Source organism: Sus scrofa, chromosome 2, assembly GCF_054392235.1.
Source record: "Sus scrofa isolate SSC_HxYL_T2T_F1_AM1 chromosome 2, Sscrofa_HxYL_maternal_Yorkshire_Landrace_v2.0, whole genome shotgun sequence".
Classification (NCBI taxonomy): domain Eukaryota; kingdom Metazoa; phylum Chordata; class Mammalia; order Artiodactyla; family Suidae; genus Sus; species Sus scrofa.
Genome location: NC_139384.1, coordinates 158,991,584 through 159,012,614, shown reverse-complemented (window position 1 = coordinate 159,012,614; position 21,031 = coordinate 158,991,584). Strand labels below are relative to the sequence as shown.

General features: G+C 40.7%; 1 protein-coding gene across 9 annotated transcripts in view; it reads right to left on the bottom strand.

The window, feature by feature from the left end:
• Positions 1-21,031, bottom strand: part of STK32A (serine/threonine kinase 32A) — a 141,304-nt gene that overhangs the window by 49,427 nt on the left and 70,846 nt on the right. For all 9 annotated transcript variants that reach the window (XM_085014963.1, XM_085014964.1, XM_085014968.1 and 6 more), the window contains one exon: positions 12,115-12,288. In XM_085014963.1, the coding sequence (XP_084871089.1) occupies positions 12,115-12,288 (174 nt within the window). The remainder of the gene's footprint in view (positions 1-12,114; positions 12,289-21,031) is intronic.

Genomic DNA, 21,031 nt, shown 5'->3' with positions numbered 1-21,031 from the left:
CCTCACCAGAAACCTGGACTCTTTCTTAGATCCTTGGTTACTTTCCGCAAAGTGCTAAGTAGAATCTGCAACTAACTTGGTTATTTATGTATGTGTTTATTGTGTACACTTGTGTATTATATTCATTGTCCATCTCTTCAACCAATCGATAAGTTTCAGAGGGCAAAAACCGTGGTTTTACTCTTCAAAACTCTATTTTAGAGCTATGTGGGAGTTCCTGTCGTGTCTCAGTGGTTAATGAATCTGACTAGGAACCATGAGGTTGAGGGTTCAATCCCTGACCTTGCTCAGTGGGTTAAGGATCCGGCATTGCCGTGAGCTGTGGTGTAGGTCGCAGATGTGGCTCGGATTCCATGTTGCTGTGGCTCTGGCGTAGGCTGGTGACTACAGCTCTGATTAGACCCCTAGCCTGGGAATATCCATATGCCTCAGGTGCTGCCCTAGAAAAGAAAAAAAAAAAAAAAAAGAGCTATGTGCCTGGTGCATCAATAAGTCATCCTTTCTATGTGTTAAATGACTAAACCTGAAAGAATGAAGTCTAGGCTTTGCTCTAAAATGTCGTCGAGGCAAAAATCGTCGAGGCAAAATAAAATTTAATTTGGACCAAGTCACAGGTTGCATATTCATGACATTCTTAACCATACAGCAATTATTAAAAGCACCACATGGGCGAGTTAAATGTTTACCTGAAAATGAACAGCTCTTTGCCTTTTGCACAGGGGTTTTCACAAATGGGCGCCCTCGCGTGAGAAGCACACTTTCAAAGCTCCTTTTGAAACTGCCTGACACACAGCACAAAGAAGGCAGAGGCTCCTGTCTTCACAATGTGTAAACTCAAGCTCATTCATTATTCGGCAGCTCGGGAGCAGGTGCTGAATAGACTGCGTCAACCTAATACCCTCATTACCACACTGCCGTTTTGTTTTTGAGGCTCCCATGGCCCTTCTGCTGTGGGAATGAGGAAAAGAGCACACTCGCAAGGTCCATGACCTACTGAAGAGAAGATTTACCAAAACAAAAGGAAAGGGTATTTTCTCAACCACCCCATGGAAAATGGCAGCCTGAAGCCAGAATCTATTACCCCACTGCAGTAAACAGAAAATATTATCCATATGTGGAAAGGAAGCAAGGCAGTTCAGTGTGGAGCATGTACAGTGGGAGCCATCAGATAAGCTGGAATTATTTTTAGCCTTTTCATTTTCTCATATCGGACATGCTACTTGGGTAAACTTCCCTTACAGATATCTAAGTGCAAGACAAAACGCCCTGGACTAGAGAAATGCTATTAAAAAGCCACAGATATCTGAAGTAGCTCACCAAATCTGAAATTATAAAGTAAGCAGAGATAGCCTCTGGGCAACATAAACTAGGTTACCATATGCTGAAGCTAAGGGATTTGACTTACTGAATTCTGTCTTGAGTTAGCGAAATTTTACCAGCACTTCTAGCAAGTCTGGGTGTCTGGTCCCCCATCCCACAGTGTATTTGCCACAGCATATCAAGAGCTCAGACAGAAGCAGCTCTAGGCAGCAGGTGTCAGCAAAGCAAAGATTGAAATTTTAGCTCCTAAGAAAACTGTTTAAAAAATACTGTTTTTTAGTTTGCTAGGGCTGCTGCAACCAAGTACCACACACTAGGTGGCTTCAAGACAACAAACTTGTATTGTCTCATGGTTCTGGAGGCTAGAATCTGAATCACGATGTCAGCAGAGTCCTGGTTCTTCTAACACCTGTCGCCGGGGGTCCTTCCTTGCTTCCTTCTAGCTTAGGTGGGTTTGCTGGCAGTCCTTAGCCCTCCTTGGCTTCTGGACTCATCCCTCCAATCCTTCATTTCCACACGGAGTCTTCCCCACGTCATCTCCCTGCCATGTGTGTCTGTCGCTACGTCCACATTTCCTCTCTGATAAGAACACCAGTTACACTGGATTAGGCTTCACTCTCATGAACTCATTTTCACCTGACTTGCTCTATAAAGACCTATTTCCTAATGAGGTCACATGCTGAGATCCTGGGGCTTAGGATGTCAACATACCTTTTTTTGGGGGGAGGGGTGCGGACACCAAATTTAACCCATAACACATACCAAGTAAAACGTTTGTTGCTCAAACCAATGTTTGAACATTAAAGAGCACATCTGACTGTAAAGAAGTCTATTATGTTCATAAGAATGAAACTGAGAGAGCCTATGTCAAGAGCAGGGTCTGGGAATCAGATAATCCTACTTTTGAATCTGGCCTTAGTGTATCCACTGTCTGGTCCTGGGCAATTACTTAACCCTGTCCTGGTGTTGCTGACTATCAGATAAGGCAGCATGTGCAAAACCCTTGTCAGCACAGGGCCTAGTTCTCGGTATATGCACAATGAATGATAGCTCTTCTTAAGCCATTAAGAAAAGGAGATATGTACTTGCAGTATAAATCGAATGGCGAGCAGAGAAGAGCAAACACCTCCTCCAGGAATTAAGAAAACCTCTCTCCAGGTGACTCATTCCCACAGGCTTCTGAAAGCTGGGGTGTCACTGCGTTGGGAAGTTTTCTAGCAGAAGCTCATCTGCCGCTCAGTGATCACTGACTAAGATGATTAGCTGCAGAAAGAGCTCACTTTTCCTTTGCATAATCATCCCAGGAGAATAAAATGTGACTTCGAGATGCCGCAGTGTGTATGAATCAGACATTAAGGGGAAATCTCAGCCTCGAAGATCTCTGCCTGTAAGAAACTAAAAACCTTGCTTGAAACAAAGGAAATTTGGTTCACAACTGAATTGCCAGGAGGCTTGGATTAGCAAAGGTGCTAAATGCTGTTTATCTCATCGCTCTCTCAGACAGTCTTGGGATAGCTCATTTTGGTCACGCTGCATTTTTTGGGAGAAGCGGGTGCGAGGTAGACAGCAGAGAGTCAAAGCAGTTATACCCTGAAGAGCATCGTTCCACCAGGGCTGAGAGCAAGTCCCCCAGACCCCCAGGTACGAAAGAGTCATTCTTTCGTCATTTCAAGACCTTCCGGGCGTGGATAATGAAATGTTTACTTGACTCCCCTTCAGGCTCTTTCATCAACTCTGGGTGACAGGGAGGTCGTTTGTCCTTTCAACCCAGAAGGTCAGCAGAGAACGTTGTCCGGCAAACAGGTGCACAAGGAACAGCTTTCGGATAAATATTTATGACAGAAGTATTATCTCTAAGTTTTTTTCTTTACCATCAAAATGATGATTTCTAGAATGAATAAAACAAACAAACAGAGAAAAAAACTTCTGGCAAGTAGCTACTTCAGTCCAAGAGAGGATGTGTGAAAATTAATTCCTTTGTGTATCTGATGGAAGCTCCAGGATGGACCTGGGTGTCAATGAATGGTTTCTACGATTATAGCAAAGAAGACAAGGGTGAAAAATAAAAGTGACATCCTGCTTTTTTCTGATAATCATAAATTGTCTTTTATTCCTAACTCAGCATATCTGTAATCAGTTGGAGATGATTACTTTTTGCAACTCGTTCTGCTGTACTGCAATTATGTACATGAATGTCCTAATTAGGTCTTTATCTTATTCCTATAGGATTTTTTTTTTTTTGGCTTTTTAGGGCCGCACCCGAGGCATATGGAGGTTCCCAGGCTAGGGGTCCAATCAGAGCTACAGCTGCCGGCCGACGCCGCAGCCACAGCAACACAGGATCGAAGCCGAGTCTGCGACCTACATCACAGCTCACAGCAACGCCAGATCCTTAACCCACCAAGCAAGGCCAGGGATTAAACCTGCGTCCTCATGGATGCTAGTCAGATTCATTTCCACTGAGCCACGACGAGGACTCCTGTAACTGTGTCTTTAACATCTGATAAGGGAGGGAATAGAAATTTGCCTTTGGACGATAATCGCTTTCTATCTCTTTATTCACTGGAGAGACTGGCAGCCAACAAGTCCAAGAGTACTATCCCACAGAAAGGAGGACAGTACATTTCATTTCCTTATTTTAAAAATGAGAGCAAATCAGCACTGTCTCCGAAGTTTAGAAACTTCATTCACTGATCCAATATCAGTGAAGGGGAGTACTGAGTTAGAAACAGCCATAACTGGGAAACTAGAGCTGATTTCCAAGCTGTACTTAGTCATAGAAAAACGTTTGACTTTTTGACTGGTAAGAAACATTTCTAACTGCACAATTCAAAATGAGTGGCTACTATGCAATCTTGTGTCTTTCGCAAGTAGACAGAAAAAACGATTCTAAAAATGACAAAAAAAAGAGTAGCTAAATGTTCTCCATATTTAGGAAACTACAAAAAAAGTTGTCTGTGGCTTCAAAAGAAGTCCATAAAGTAAAACAAAACACCATTTATATCTCACTTGGCATTTATGGCAGAAATAGGCTTCGTGCTGCTTAAAAAAATAACTAAGCTAGACATTGCTGGCAGGAACGTCAATGAGAACAAAAAATTAAAGACAGAGACCATTCTGTGTTACCACAGGGGGGCAAATGAATACTTTCATTCAAGGTACAGTTCTCCTTATATGAATGAAACTCTCCTTCCTGCTTTGGTTATTCAAATCCTTCTTAGGCCCTCTGAGTTCTCCAGAAACTTTGATTTCTTACTACAAACCAGCTCTTCTTTTGAAATATTTTAGTGTTTATCTCATAATTTAGTTTCTAGTTTTAGGCTTTTCTATTGGTTCCAAATTCATCTTTACCTGTATAGCTGAACGGCAGGTACCTGAAGGCAGGTGGTCATGCCTCACTCTGTACCACGCCCACTCAGGGCAACATCCCTGCTGAACATCAATCACGTGGAAGGTGGCTGAGAGCTCTGCGTCTCCTGTAGGTACTATCTCCCCCATGTGCTAGCCATGCTGCTCTCTGAACCAGAGGTTCATCCGTGGTAAAATGGGGCCATCAAGCATTTGCCTCCTGGAGTTGTGGGCGGACCGAGTGAAGTAACTCACAACCAGTGCTTAGCAGAGCACCTGGTGCCCAGGAAGCCCTCGGTCACGGCAGGCTGTCACCGCGCCTGCTCCACACATATTTGTTGATGGCCACGGATGGTTTGGCACCTTCTACCATGCCCAAAGACAAAATGTTACTTTCAGTCTGAAATTAGGAAGTCACAGATTTTATGTGTGCAATTTTATGCACATGATCTTTCTTTGCCTGGGGAATCTACCGTATGTTGTCAATTTTTAAAAAAAATTTATTCACATTTTAATACCTCAGGACTCAGGCTATGTCCTATGATCCAACATGCTAAGTAGCTGAAAGATGTTTTTTTTCTGTAATCTTGGACTCCATCAAATACAGCATGAGTTTTGTGGATTCTTTTGAAACGGAGATTGAGAAAGAGAGTTATAGTCCTGAGAAGTCTCCATCTCGTCTCTGTGTCACGCTTTTAACTCTGCCCTGGGAGCCCCAGCCTCAGCTCTGGCACTATCATCCTTTAAATGCCATGGACAAAGGGACACTGCTTATTTCACCATGTATATGTCTTTGAAGCCATTTGATACCATTTCAAACTGAGTCATTTCAAATTGATAACTAGGACTCTGAAGGCAGAAAGTTCTGGTTATTAGAATTCTCTCAAAATCAGAACACCTATATGGTCATTAGTGTCTTGAAAAGCCCTAATGAGGTTGATATATGTCCTGATTTTTCCAAAACATATATGAATTTTGTGCCTTTTCCCAGCATCATTATGAACAACAACTCCTTTCATCCCCAGGCTTGGATGATAGATTATATTGCCACCCAAGGTGAAGACCCAGATAGGTCTGAGACTTATGGCTTTAATGCCCTCTCTTTTAATTTCATCTTTTATCTGTAAACCTGGACTTTTAGTTGGTCATCTGTGTGGTTCAGGAGGTGTGTTACAATGAGAAGTGCAACACGAATGACCCTAACTCACGGAGTTTACAATTTAGTAGCGCAGACAACCATTAGGTAATTACACACCAGAAACATCACAACTCCTCAGGAAAGGTACAAGGTGCCAGAACTGGTATAAAATATAACACATAGGGAGGTAAGGTGGGACATGAGGCAGCAGAAATACAATGGATTGTTTTACTTTTGGTTTTCGTGGGTTTTTTTCTTTTTTTCTTTTAATTTACAGCTGTACCCAAGGCATATGGAAGTTCCCCAGCCAGGGATGGAATTCAAGCCATAGCTGCTACCTATGCCACTACTTTAACCCACTGCGCAGGGCTGGGGACCACTCCAGTCAGATTCTTAACCCACTGTGCCATGGGGGGAATTTCTGGGTTTATTTTTTTTAAGATTTTAATTTTTGCCATTATAGTTGATTCACAAATGCTCTGTCAATATCTGCTGTACAGCAAAGTGACCCAGTCATACATACATATGTATATATTCTTTTTCTCACATTATTCTCCATCACATTCCATCACAAATGACTAGATAGAGTTCCCTGTACTATACAGCAGATCTCATTGCTTATCACTCCAAATGCAAAGTTTGCATCTACTAACCCCAAATTCCCAGTCCATCCCACTCCCTCCCCCTCCCCCTTGGCAACCACAAGCCTGTTCTCCAAGTCCATGAGTTTGTTTCTTTTCTGTAGATAGGTTCATATTAGAATTCCAGATATAAATGAATCATATGGTATTTATTAGATATTAGATTCCAGATAAAAGTAATATCATATGGTATTTGTCTTTTTCTGACTAACTTCATTTAGTATGAGGGTCTCTAGTTCCAGCCATGTTGCTGCAAATGACATTATCTTGTTCCTTTTAATGGCTGAATAGTATTCCACTGTGTATATGTACCACGTCTTCTTAATCCATTCAGTTGTCAATAGATATTTAGGTTGTTTTCATGTCTTGACTATTGTGAATAGTGTTGCAGTGAACATATGGGTGCATGTGTCTTTTTCAATAAAGTTTTGTCTGGATATGTACCTAAGAGTGGGATTGCTGGGTCATGTGGTAGTTCTGTATTTAGATTTCTGAGGTACCTCCATACAGTTCTCCATAGTAGGTGTACCAATTTACATTCCCACCAACAGTGTAGGAGGGTTCCCTTTACTCCACACCCTCTCCAGCACTTGTTATTTGTTGACTTGTTAATGACCATTCTGACCAATGTAAGGTGGTACCTCATTGTAGTTTTGGTTTGCATTTCTCTAATAATTAATGATGTTGTGCATTTTTTCATGTAACTGTTGGCCACCTGTATATCTTCTTTGGAGAAATGTCTATTCAGGTCTTCTGCCCATTTTTCAACTGGGTTGTTGGTTTTTTTTGGTGTTGAGTTGTATGAGTTGTTAGTTGCATCATTTAAAACTATTTTCTCCCATTCCATAGGTTGTCTTTTTTTTTTTTTTTAGTGGTTTCCTTTGCTGTGGAAAAGCTTGTCAGTTTGATTAGGTCCCATAGGTTTATTTTTGCTTTTATTTCTGTTGCCTTGGGAGAGTGACCTAAAAGAAAACATTTGTAAGGTTGATGTCAGTGAATGTTTTGCCTATGTTCTCTTCTGGAATTTGATGGTGTCTTGTCTTATGTTTAAATCTTTAAGCCATTTTGAGTTTATTTTTGTGCAGGGTGTGAGGGTTTGTTCTAGTTTCAGTGATTTACATGTGGCTGTCCAGTTTTCCCAGCACCCTTTGCTGAAAAGACTGTCTTTTTCCCATTTTATATTCTTGCCTCCTTTGTTGAAGGTTAATTGACCATAGGTGTCTGAGGACATTTCTGGATTCTCTATTCTGTTCTAATGGTCTGTACATCTCTTTTGGAACCAGTACCACACTGTATTGATTACTGTGGCTTTGTAATATTGCCTGAAGTCTGGGAGAGTTATGCCTCCTACCTGGTTTTTGTTCCTCAGAATTGCTTTGGCAATTCTGGGTCTTTTGTGGTTCCATATAAATTTTTGGATTGTTTGTTCTAGTTCTGTGAAAAATGTCATGGGTAACTTGATAGGGATTGCACTGAATATGTAGCTTGCTTTGGGTAGTATGGCCATTTTTAACAATGTTAATTTTTCAAATTCAGGGGCATGGAATATCTTTCCATTTCTTTGAATCCTCTTTAATTTCCTTGGTTAATGTTTTATGGTTCTTGGCATATAAGCCTTTCACCTCCTTGGTCAGGTTTATTCCTAGGTATTTAATTTTTGGGGGTATGATTTTAAAAGGTATTGTATTTCTATATTCCTTTTCTAATATTTCATTGGTAGCATACAGAAATGCAACCAATTTCTGAAAGTTAATCTTATATCCCACTACTTGGCTAAATTTGTTGAACAGTTCAAGTAGTTTATGTATAAATAGTATCATGTCAGCTGCATAGAGTGACAATTTTACCTCTTCTTTTCCAATTTGGATACTTTTCGTTTGTTTGTCAGACTGCTGTGGTTAGGACTTCCAATACTATGCTGAATAAAAGTGCTGAGAGTGGGCATCCCGGTCTTGTTAACAGATTTTAGCGGTAAGGTTTTCAGCTTCTCTCCATTGAGTATATTTGCTGTGAGTCTGTATAGATGGCTTTTATTATGTTATGTATGTTCCCGCTATACCCATTTTGGTGAGAGTTTTTATCATGAATGGATGTTGGATTTTGTCAAGTGCTTTTTCTGAGCATTTATTGAACATCTACTGAGGTGATCATGCAGCTTTTGCCTTTTCTTTTGTTAATGTGGTGTATGATATTGATTGATTTGCATCTGTTGAACCATCTATGTGAACCTGGGATGAATCCCACTTGGTCATGGGGTATGTTCTTCTTTATATGTTGTTGGATTTGGTTGGCTAAAATTTTGTAGAGAATTTTTTCATCCATATTCAGCTAAGATATTGGCCTGTAATTTTCTTTTTGGGAAGTATCTTTGTCTGGTTTTGGTATTGGGGTGATGGTGGCATCATAGAATGTCTTTGGGAATGTTCCTCTTCAACCTTTTGGAAAAGTTTAAGAAGGATGGGTGTAAGTTCTTCTTTGTATGTTTGCTAGAATTCTCCTGTGAAGCCATCTGGTCCTGGACTTTTTTTTTAGGGAGTGTTTTTATTATATATTCAATTTAATTTCTAGTGATTGGTATGTTCAACTGATCTATATTTTCTTGATTCAGTTTTGGTGGGCTGTGTGTCTCTAGAAAATTGTCCATTTTTTTCTAGGTTGTCAAATTTGTTGGCATATAATTTTTCATAGTATTTTCTTTTCTTCTTTTTTTGTATTTCTGCAGTATCTCCTTTTTCACTTCTTATTTTGAGTTCTTTCTCTCTTCTTCTGGGTAAGTCTGGCCATAGGTTTGTCAATTTTGTTCACCCTTTCAAAAACCAGCTCTTGGTTTTATTGATTTTTTTTCTATTGTTTTTTGAATCTCTATTTTATTGATGTATTCTCTGATCTTTATGATTTCCTTCCTTCTGCTGACTTTAGGTTTTGTTTGTTTTTCTTTTTCTAATTCCTTTTTTTTTAGGACCATATCCATGGCATATGGAAGTTCCAAGGCTAGGGGTTGAATCAGAGCTACAGCTTCTGGCCTATACCACAGCCACAGCAATGCAGGATCCAAGCTGTATCTGTGACCTACATCACAGCTCACAGCAAAGCCAGATCCCTGACCCACTGAGCAAGGCCAGGGATCGAACCCACATCCTCATGGATACTAGACAGATTCATTTCTGCTTCACAATGGGAGCACTCTTCTAATTCTTTTAGGAGGTTGCTGATTTGAGATTTTTTTCTTCTTTTCTTAGGAAGGCATGTATTGCTATGAACCTCCCTCTAAGGTCTGCTTTTGCAGGATCCCATAGATTTTCATTATAATTTGTCTTGAGGTATTTTTTAAATTTCCCTTTTGATCTCCTCATTGACACATTGGATTTTTAGTTTTTCATAGCATGTTGTTTAGTCTCCATGAGGTCAGTTTTTTCTCACTTATTTCCTGTGGTTGATTTCAAAGTTTCATGCTATTGTGGTCAGAGAAGATACTTGAAATAATTTCTATACTCTTATATTTGTTGAGATTAGTTTTTGCCCCAGTATGTGGTCAATCCTTGAGAATTTTTGATCCCAGTAGGATGCCTTCTCATTTTAACCCAGCCTTCACAAAGTCATTGTGTTTGCTTTCCATTCACCTGCCACAGTGAGGAGACATTTCAGTGCAAAGAGACCCCCTGAAGATGGGCACTAGGTAATGATTGTGAGTGTGTCAAGGGCAAGGAGCAGAAACTTAATCCTTGGTCTTGTTTAAGTGGCAAATCCATGATGGGATCCAAAGAAATGAGGAAGAGGAAGGGAGCTATAATATTTGGTATAATATGTTGTTCCTTGAGGGTGAAAATTGTAGTTTTGCTTTTCTCCTGAACTCTTCTTAGAACATGGTCTAAGCACATGGCCAAAATGCTCAGAGCATCTTGCCCTGTGATGACTGGGTAAATGAAGCTCAGAGAACGAGGTACAGAGCTCAGATCCAGAGAACGGAGAAAGTTCCCTGTGCCCTCAAGTGATGCTGGCTTCCCATCTTCCCTGGCTCTTTCCTGAGGTCTGCAGTGTTAGCAGCCCAAAGAGACCGCGGATGGTGACTTAAGGGAGAAAGGGATGGGTGAGCACGAAGCCTCTGAGAGGGACTCCATAGCCTACAAATACAGAGTTTCCCCTCAGAAAGAACTGGGGGCAGGAGTCAGAAAGCCAATATGGGAGAAAAAAATTTACTTGTCAACGGGGTTCTCAGTTATTGACAAAAGCACCAGGTGTGTAAATGCACTTCCGAGATCATACGTGATTAACTGGTCTACTTTCCATTTATCCATTCTCTGAAGAGAACATTTCCAATACAAATGGGCCCTTCCAAAGACAGGAAATTAGATAATAATTACCTAAATGCACAGGGCCAAGGCCAAAAAGAAAAAGCAAAACAAGGATTGGTCCTTCATGCTTGCAAAGAGACTCTATAAATTATGATGCTACATCTTCAACCACAGACTCTGTATTATCCTGACAAATTCCAGACAAATGTCAGTTAGTGGTGGGTAAATATTTTATCAAGCCAAACTTTTAGTAAATGAGCCATAATTAAACTTAAAAATTCAGTAAATTTTTCATGCATTAGAGATGACTGTGGCAGAGTCCCATGTGCTGAGTCTTCCTTTAGTGATGTATAATTAATTGCATTAATGTATAAATTTCATATGCACTAGACAAAGTTCTGACTCTAGGGTCAGAGAGAATGAGGTTTAAAATCCCAGCAATACCCTTTGTCAGGGTTTCTCCTTGGCAAACCTTTGAGCCACAACTTCCTCAACCGTGTAAGGGGGATACTATAATGGAATGTGGGGTCCTCTTTGAGTTTTGGGAATTTAATAAGATAATATATGAAATTACCCAGCAGTGCCTGCATATAGAAAGCTGGGCAAATCATAGCTGCTTTAATAGTGACCAGGTTTAAAATTCTTGCAAATAAATAGATGATAATTTAATGTCTCTAAATCACAATTATCTTCCATTTAATACTGGTCTAACCACACCTGCTCTGCTCACTTACTACTTCTACGGATCAAGTGATATCCTACAGGAAATCGCCATCAAAACTACCAACTCCTTTACACATATAGTCTTATCCTTTTATCTCCATTGTATGTTTGAGTTTATAGCTACTTGTGTTATTTGTTTGTCTTTAACACAAATGCCCCCAAGAGAAGAAGCTACACTGCTTTTGCTGGCGTCTACCTTCAGCACACCCACTCCATGGACTCACTATGTGGTAGATGACAGGCAGATGTTAGGACTCAGATTTTCTCTCCAAAGAGTTTTCTTCCTACCCACTCCATTTCTTTCCCTCCATATACTTCATCCATTTCTACCTCACTTAATCCATTTAATATTTATTAAGTCTCTATATGTCACCTCTTCTTCTCTCTGGCTGGGCTTAGCACCCAAACTCATTGATTCTGGTCTTGTTTACTCAATATGAACTTGGAAAAATTAAGCTCAATGTGCTCCTCTTTTTTTTTTTTTTTTTTTTTTTTTTTTTAAATCTGACCAATGGGGACAATAAACCTACTTCAACGGACACTGTAAGAATTGAGATCAGAGGTCATGGTCACCAAGGACTTGTTGAAGACCGCAGCTTATGCCTTCTTTCCTATTCATGCAGTCCAGGCCGTCCCCTTGGACTTGACTGACCTGTGAATGATGCGTTGGCTCTGCAGGTAGTCCAGGGCCATGGCCAGCTCACAGATGAAGAGCTTCACAGTGTCTTCCTGGAAGCGGACATTCTGCTGCAGGTGATAACGCAGGTCCCCGCCCAGCAGGAGGTCCACCACCATGAACATATCTTCCTCATCCTGGAAGGAGTACCTGGGATAGAATTAGACATGCAAGTTCATTGGATACATGCATGCACCGGAGAACCAGAGGCAAATGTTACCTTACCAATCAGGGCAGAGCTTTCCGGAGCTAAGAGTTCCGGCTTTGGGAGTACTGGTCGACCACACGCTCTAGGCCCTCGCTTTCCACACGTGCGAAATGTGAAGGACACAAAGTTCTCCCACATTCGATCACAGTGAAGACTAAGTATGACGGGTCTAGTAAGTTAACGTCACTCCTGGCGCATAGCAAGCACCCACTAACTGTTAGTTTACCAAGCTATAAACCCAGGAAATCAGAGTGTCCTATTTATTTACCTATCATTAGTGATCCTATCATAACCACACTGTTGGAGAAAGCCCATAAAATATGAATTACGAGGCCTCCTTGAACCATCTTATGCTTACTTTTCCACACTCACAATTTCATTGCCCAGCAGCACTGTAACAAATCATGACCCATGGTTAATGATAAGAAAAAGGTACAAAAGGGACAATAAAGAAGTAAGTGCACAGTAAAAGGAAGTAATTCACTCACTCTTTGGGATGAGGAGGGAGGAGAAACCTCAGTTAAATGTTGAAGGATGACGACACTGGTCATAACTATAAAATAAATCTCACATCGCTGCTGTTTCCACTGAGTGGCTTCTCTAGGGCAGGCTCTGAAGCACTCTACGAGGTTGCTGTGGTCAACCCTGCAATGCTGCTCTTATGCTCCAGTTTTACAAATGACGAAATCAAGGCCCAGGGAAGTGTAAGTAATTTGCACGAGGTCAAACCCTAATAAACGGGAGAGATGAAGAGGTCCCCAGGTCCAAAAGTAAGATTTGGGAGAGGAAAGCATCACGGATTAAGCACAGACATGGGAAGGAACACAGTTCGAGGGGGAGAAGGAAAATAGCTTGGGTTTCCTGGAACGACAGTGTGACGGGAAGCTTGAGCCGGAGGGGAAGGCAGAGGGCAGATCCCATGACAGAAGCTTGTTAATGAGTCTGCAGGTATTGGAGAGTCACTGAAAAGTTTTAAGTAGGACCATAATCATACACAGGCTTCACACTTGAAGGAGCACAGGGTGGAGGGATGAGAAGAAGAAATGGGACACAGGCGAGCAGAACTGGCCTGCGCTATTTGCAAAGACCCTCCTGTAAAAATGCACCTACTGCTTTGATTTGTTTTGTTTTCCTCAAAGCACAGACATGATTTCTTGTCGCAACAAAGCTCTCTGCATCGACACGGTCTTGACATTTTTCTTTTGACATCATGTCACTGAGATCACATTTTAAAGTTTTATTAACTCAGAGAATTAAGAGCCTGCAGAGCAGTGCCCAGGGAGGCAAACCAATTCCTAGTGACAAATTCTTTGTTTAGGGAACAAATGCAGAATATCAATGATGAGAGAACTGTACTGAGTACAGTTTTTTTCCTTTAGAACGATCACTGTGCTAGAGGAGGGGGGACTTGCAATCAAAAGAAAAAAAGAGAAATTCAATGAAGCATTAATCTGTGGCAATAACATTTTAATGAAGATGAGGTCCTTGGTGTTTACTTGTTCAATAAGTAAAACTTTGTTTACCACTCAAGACCGATTCACACAGAAGATGTCAGAAATGAAGTCCTTGGGGGAATTTAGACAGAAACACAGGAAGTGATTTGTAAAAAATGTGAGACGTGCATCCTTGGTATTGTCTTATACAGCACTAGGAAGTGTTATTCTTCATCTTAATGCAAGGAGCGACTGGTCATCTCTGCCGTAGGTTTAGTGGGTACCAGGATGGGTGTCTGGATCTGGGCTATTTTGGTTCACGATCCTCCCAGGGGCACCACTACACGTTACAGCCGCTGTGGTTTGCAGGTCCTTCAGGAAGCAACAATGTGCTATTCACTGTATAATCCTGCTTGAGACCTTAGGCTGCCCTCAGCCGACGTAAGAGATATGATGATGACTTGTGGGAGGTGACAAGGTCTTCCTGGGATAGCCGGCAAATGAGGTTGGTGAGAACGGGGTCCCAAAAGAAGGGGAAGGAAATACGAACCTAAACATAACTCAGTGTCAAAGGAATCAGACTGGGTTAGCGTACAGGGCCGTGACTGGCTGCACTCAGGTCCCCACTGGAGGCAGGGTAGAGGTCAGGACTGGAGCTTGGTGACACACCTGAGGACTCCACCCCCGTGACTCCCCATAGCTTTAAGCGGGGGACAGGGTCATATTCACCATGAGTGGACAAACATTTTTATTGCAACTTAGGCCAAGCTGTTTTTCTCCAAAGAACAGACTGATAGGAATCCCTTTGTGGCGCAGTGGGTTAAGGATCCGACATTGTCACTGCTGTGGTGTGGATTCGATCCCTGGCCCAGGAACTTCCACATGCCACAGGTGTGGCCCCCCCCTTGAAATGGCAAAAAACAGATTGATAAAGATGCCAGTCATCAATAACAACAACAACCAAAAACCACCAAACAATCCAATTGAAAAATGGGCAGAAGACCTAAACGGACATTTCTCCAAAGAAGACACACGGATGGCCTAAAAAGACATGAAAAGATGCTCAACACTGCCAATTATTAGAAAAATGCACATCAAAACTACAATGAAGTATCACCTCCCACCAGTCAGAATGGCCATTATTAAAAAGCCTACAAATAAATACTGGAGAGGGTGTGGAGAAAGGGAACCCTCCTACACTACCGCTGGGAGCATAAATTGGTGCAGTCACTAGGGAAAACAGTATGGAGGTTCCTTGAAAAACTAAAAATAGAGTTGTCATGTAATTCAGCAATTCTAGTCCTGGGCATGTATCCAGACAGAGAGAAACAAATGATATCGCTTACATGTGGAATCTAAAATATGACACAAACGAACCTACCTGCAGAACAGAAATAGACTCACAGACAGATAGAGCAGACTTGTTATTGCTAAGGGGTGGGTGTTGGGAAGGGATGGACTGGGAATTTGGAATTAGCAGATGCAACTGTTACATATGAATGGATAAACAATAAGGTGCTACTGTATAGCACAGGGAACTATATTCAACACCCTGGGATAAACCATAATGGAAAAGAATATGAAAAATAATGTGTGTATGTATATAACTGAATCACTTTGCTGTACAGCAGATTAACACAACATTGTAAATCAACTAGAGTGAAATAGGCTTTTTAAAAAAATGCCTGCCTTGGCAGGTTAATGACAGTGTTCAACCACGTGGGGGATTATTAATCAAAGAAGCAGCCCAGGCAAGAGGCAACATGTTTCCCCTGCCCAGTATGATCTGAAATTTATTTAATCATGGAGCCAGGTTTAGTTGTTAAAAATCATCTTTCCCCTTCAGCACATCCGATCTGAAGTTCCCTATCACAGATCCTAAACTCACAGAGGGAGGAAAGATAAGCATTTTTATTTCCAGAACCATATCCCATAAAATGTGTGCATAACACAGTTTGGTAACAACTAGGATATGAAGGTTCATATAATCTGATTTTTTTAAAAAGCAAAAGGGTCAGAGTTTCCCTCCACCCTGGCCATTTATCGTGTAGGCTCACTTCTGCATTTCCATTACTTTTTTTTTTAATGCTATATTACAGCTTAGTCATTTCTTAGATCACAGCCCCAGAGTCAATAAGTCTGGTCCCAGTGCTTGTGAAAAGCACTGTAAATTCTGCTCAGTAGGATAGGTGAAAAGTAACAAAGGACCACCACCCTACCCCCCCTTACTCACCCCCACTATTGCAACAGATCACTCATAGCTCTCTCTGTATAATGCTGAACCTCTCCCACCCATTCCACAAACCATGGCTATCTTTGTACAATAGGTTGTTTATGGCACCCAGCCTCGTAAACCCCTTCGCCTCTTTCCATGGTCTGCAGGACCCTATTGACTTTTCCTTCCATTCTTCAACTCACAGGTCATGTCCCTCCAGCCTCAGCAGATGTGGGGTGACCTGTGCCTGCCCTCGCCGTGCTGTCCACTGCCTGGTTGTTGTCTATGCATCTCTCCGTCTCAGCCCAAGGGACACTTCTTGCAGCATTTCTAACACTCCACATCAAATCATGTCTCCCTGTTATACATAAGGCCATACTCATCCCCACAAATCACTGTACTTTGAAAATATTTTCCTGTGTGCTTTTGGATTCACCATTTTCATTCCCACTATGCCATCAGGATGCATGCCAGTTTTTATTTATCCTTTACTCCTCAGTACCTATATGCTGCCTGAAATGTGGACTCTATAGATAGTTGTAGAAAAAGTAACAAATTCACGAATAAACTAAAGAAAGGAAGGAGAAAAGCCAGATTAAAATTCAAGTTTGAGTGGGTCCAACATCCATTCCTTAGGTTCTTTTTTTTTTTTTTAAGATATTATCATGGTTAACCAATCAGTTCAAAGAAGTCACTCACCTGCTTGAAGCTGTGTCTCATGGAGGCCATGTTGAAACAAATCTGAACTGGAGTTTTGGAAGAGATCTAAAATATTTCCTATTGCAGCTCATAACAACAGCTGTGGAATCAGTTTTGTTGGTTGTGACAAGCACTTTTTTGGCAGAAATAAAATAGATTGCATGATGTAGCATAAATACTATTAACATACAAGGCTAAGCATTGTACTTGTGACTAGAATGCATCTCCCTGTGAGTATACCTCCTGGGTGGTGATGGAATATATATTTCTTCCTGTGGGTTGCAGACGAAAAAGCCTGCAAACCATGACACTAGGGGAACCTACTCCTTACTCCGGAACTATTATGTCAAATTCTCATTCAGACTTTACTGCAACAAGGGTCCGTTCTGAGGTTACCGTCTAGCAAAGCCTGGGAGATGCATGAGTCATACTGATTATTGCTTCCAAAAGCTCTTGGGTTTTGGAGAAAAAAGACATTAATTCATCAAAGATGGAATCAATGTAAAAGCACACTCAAGGAAAACACAAATGGAAAACACATAGGATGCAGACAGGCCTGGGTCTAAATACCACATGTGAATTTGATGCAAGTCCCTTAAAGTGAAATGAAACTCATGGAGGATATGCGTACACAAGAAATACTTTTATGAGCTGTGTGGGAAAGAACAAGTTACATATAACATTTGTAAAGCAATTAGCACAAAGCACAGTGGTAAGGAATTTGGCACTGGGGTCAGACTGCTTGTGTTCCAATCCCAGCTCTGCCCCTTAATGGCTTCATACCTGGAGTAAATTCTATAAGCCCTCAGCACGTCCATCTACAATGGTACACGCTTCACAGAGCTGTTGGGAAGACCCAGGGAAGTAAGGTACATACACTGCTTAAAGCAGTACCTGGAAGGGAGGAAGTAAGGGTTAAGTGTTAGTTACTAGTTACCTTTCTTCTTCCGCCCTGAATGTAATATGGCTGATTAACTCATTTGATGCAGTTTTCTATCATATCATATGAGGTAATTATATGAAGATTGAACTTTTTAAAAATTGAGATATAGTTGATTTACAAGATTGTGTTTGTTAGTTTTAGGTATGAAGCAAAGTGATTGGCCCATATATATACTTTTTCCCTGTTTGGATTCTCTTCCATTATAGTTCATTACAAGACATTTAATATAGTTAATATACTAATTTATTACTTAAGTAGTGATTTATTTAATACAGTTAACATAGTAAATCCTTCCTGTTTATCTGTTTTAAATATGGTAATGTGCATCTGTTAATCCCACACCCCCAATTTATACCCACCCCGCCCTTTCTTTTGGTAACCCTAAGTTTGTTTTCTGTGTCTGTGTCTGTTTGTGTTTTGTAAATAAATTCATTCATACTATTTTTTCAGAGTTCACACATAAGTTCTATCATATAATATTTGGTTTTCGCTGCCTGACTTTCTTCACTTAGTATGATAATCTCTAGATGTACTCATATTGCTGCAGATGGAATTATTTCATTCTTTTTTATGGCTGGATATGTGTGTGTGTGCGTGTGTATACACGCACACACACACGCACACACACACATAATCTCACAATTCACTATCCAGTCATCTGTTGATGGACACTTAGGTTGCTTCCATGTCTTGGATACCATAAGTATTGCCACTGTGAACACTTGGACACATGCATCTTTTCAAATTGGAGCTTTTATCATTTCCATATATATGTGCAGGAGTGAGGTTACTGAATCATATGGTAAATCTATTTTTTTTTAAGGAAATTCTCTTCTCCATAGTGGCTGCAGCACCATGTAGGAAGGTTCCCTTTTATGAAGATATTTACTGTTGATGGAATAATCAACATGGTTCCATTAACTGAGTTCTTACTGGGTATCAGATACCACGCTAGGTACTTCATGTATATTATTACATTTAATTGTTATTACAAGCCTATGAGGTAAGTAATTTTTTTTTGGAAGTTTAAATCTGAATTGCAGCAATTGCAGCAAGGTTTAATCTTCAAAAAAAATAGCAAAACAAATCCATAAACACACTAAAAAATGTATACACCATGACCAAATGGGATTAAGATCTGAAAACCAATTAATATAATACATCAGATTAATAGAACAAAGAATAAAATATATGATCATCTCAACAGACACAGGAAAAGCATTTACCGAAATTCAACACTCATTCGTGATAAAAAAAACCCTCAACAAACTTGAAATAGAAGGTAGCTTCCTCAATTTGATAAAGAGTATCTGCAATAAAAACTACAGTGAATGTTACTTAATGAGGAAAGACCAAACGCTTTCTCTCTAAGATCAGAAACAAGGTTGGAGTTCCGTCGTGGCGCAGTGGTTAACGAATCCGACTCGGAACCATGAGGTTGCGGGTTCGGTCCCTGGCCTTGCTCAGTGGATTGATGATCTGGCGTTGCCATGAGCTGTGGTGTAGGTTGCAGATGTGGCTCAGATCCTGCGTTGCTGTGGCTCTGGTGTAGGCTGGCAGCTACAGTTCTGATTCGACCCCTAGCCTGGGAACCTCCATATGCCGTGGGAGCGGCCCAAGAAATGGCAAAAAGACAAAAATAAATAAATAAATAAATAAAAATTATGTTAAAAAAAAAAGAAACAAGGTAAGCACATCTACTCTCATTTCTATGTAATACAGCGCTTGAGAGTCTAACCAGTAAAAGAAAGAGAGGAAGAAAGGAAAGAAGAAAAAGAGGAAGAGAGAGAGGGAGGAAGAAAGTGAGGAAGGCAGGCAGGGGGGCATGTCGGAAAGGAAGAAGCAAAACAGCCTTTACTCACAGACAACAGGATTCTACATATAGAAAATCATAAGGGAACTTCAAAAAGCAATTGGAACTAATAAACAAGATGGCTAGACTTTAGGATACAAGATCAATGCAAAAAACCAACTATATTTTCCTATATACGCAATGGACAATATAGAAACCAAATCAAGAAAATTACATTCACAAAAGTTTCAAAAATAATAAAGTACTTAGGGAGTTCCCATCATGGCTCAGTGGAAACAAATCTGATTAGCATTCATGAGGACGCAGGTTCGATCCCTGGCCTTGTTCAGTGGGTTAAAGATCTGGCGTTGCCGTGAGCTGTGGTGTAGGTGGCAGACAGGGCTCAGATCCAGGCTTGCTGTGGCTGTGATGTAGGCCAGCAGCTGCAGCTCCAATGTGATTCCCCCTAGCATGGGAACCTCCCTGTGCTGCAGGTGTGCCCCTAAAAAGACCACCCTCCCCAAAACCCCCCCAAAAACTTAGGAATAGACTTAGCAAAGAAGAGCAAGGCATACGCAGAAGATCACAAAAGTTTGCTTAGGGAAATTAAAGACCGAAGTCACTGAAGAAACGTTCCATATTCATAGATGAAAAGACTTAAACACGTTAAGATGTCAATTATGCCCAAATTTGTCTATAGAGTCGGTGCAATTCCTATCAAATTCCCAGCAGGCTTTTTGTTTTTGCACGAATTGACGTGCATCTCTTCATAAGGAAAATTTATAAAGGAAATGGAAAGCACCTGGGAGAGCCAAGGTAGTTTTGAGGAAGAAGGAGATCAGGGCACTTTCACCTACCATTTCCTAAATGCACTGAAAACTTACCAAACACAGGGTGGTACCGGCAGTAGACAGACATATAGGTCAATGGAACATTAAGAATTCAGAAACACATCTTTGTAGTCAATTGATTTTTTTTTTTATTAAGGTGCCAGGAAAAGATAATCAGTTTAACATATGGTGCTGGCACAATTAGACATTCGCATTCAAAAACGATGAACTTAGACGGCCATACTATGCATAAGAATAACTTAAATGGGTCACAGGTGTAAATGCAAGCGCAAGACAACAGAACTTCTGGAGTAAAACACAGCATAACATCTCTGAGATGTCAGACTAGGTGAGCTTCCCAGAAACAATGCCAAAAGCAGGGTCTATTTAAAAACTGATGAATCAGACTTTAAATTCAAGAGTTGTGCACTTCAAAAGATGCCATGAAGACAGTGAGAAGGCAAGCAACAGACGAGGAGAAAATATTTGAAAAATATGTAACAGATAGAGGATTATACCCAGAATTTACAAAGGACAACTATGACTCAATAATAACACAACCCAAGCAAAAAGGGACCAAAGAAATAAATGACATTTCAGTAAAAATATATGTACAGGAAAAGAGGCCCAACATTACTAGGTATTAGAGAAATGGAAGCTAAAACCACAGATGTCACACTCACCTTCATGGCTGTAATAAATGAAAGAGACAACAACCAATGCTGGCTCTAGAATGCAGAGAAAAGGGAACCCTCATACATTGCTGATGGAAA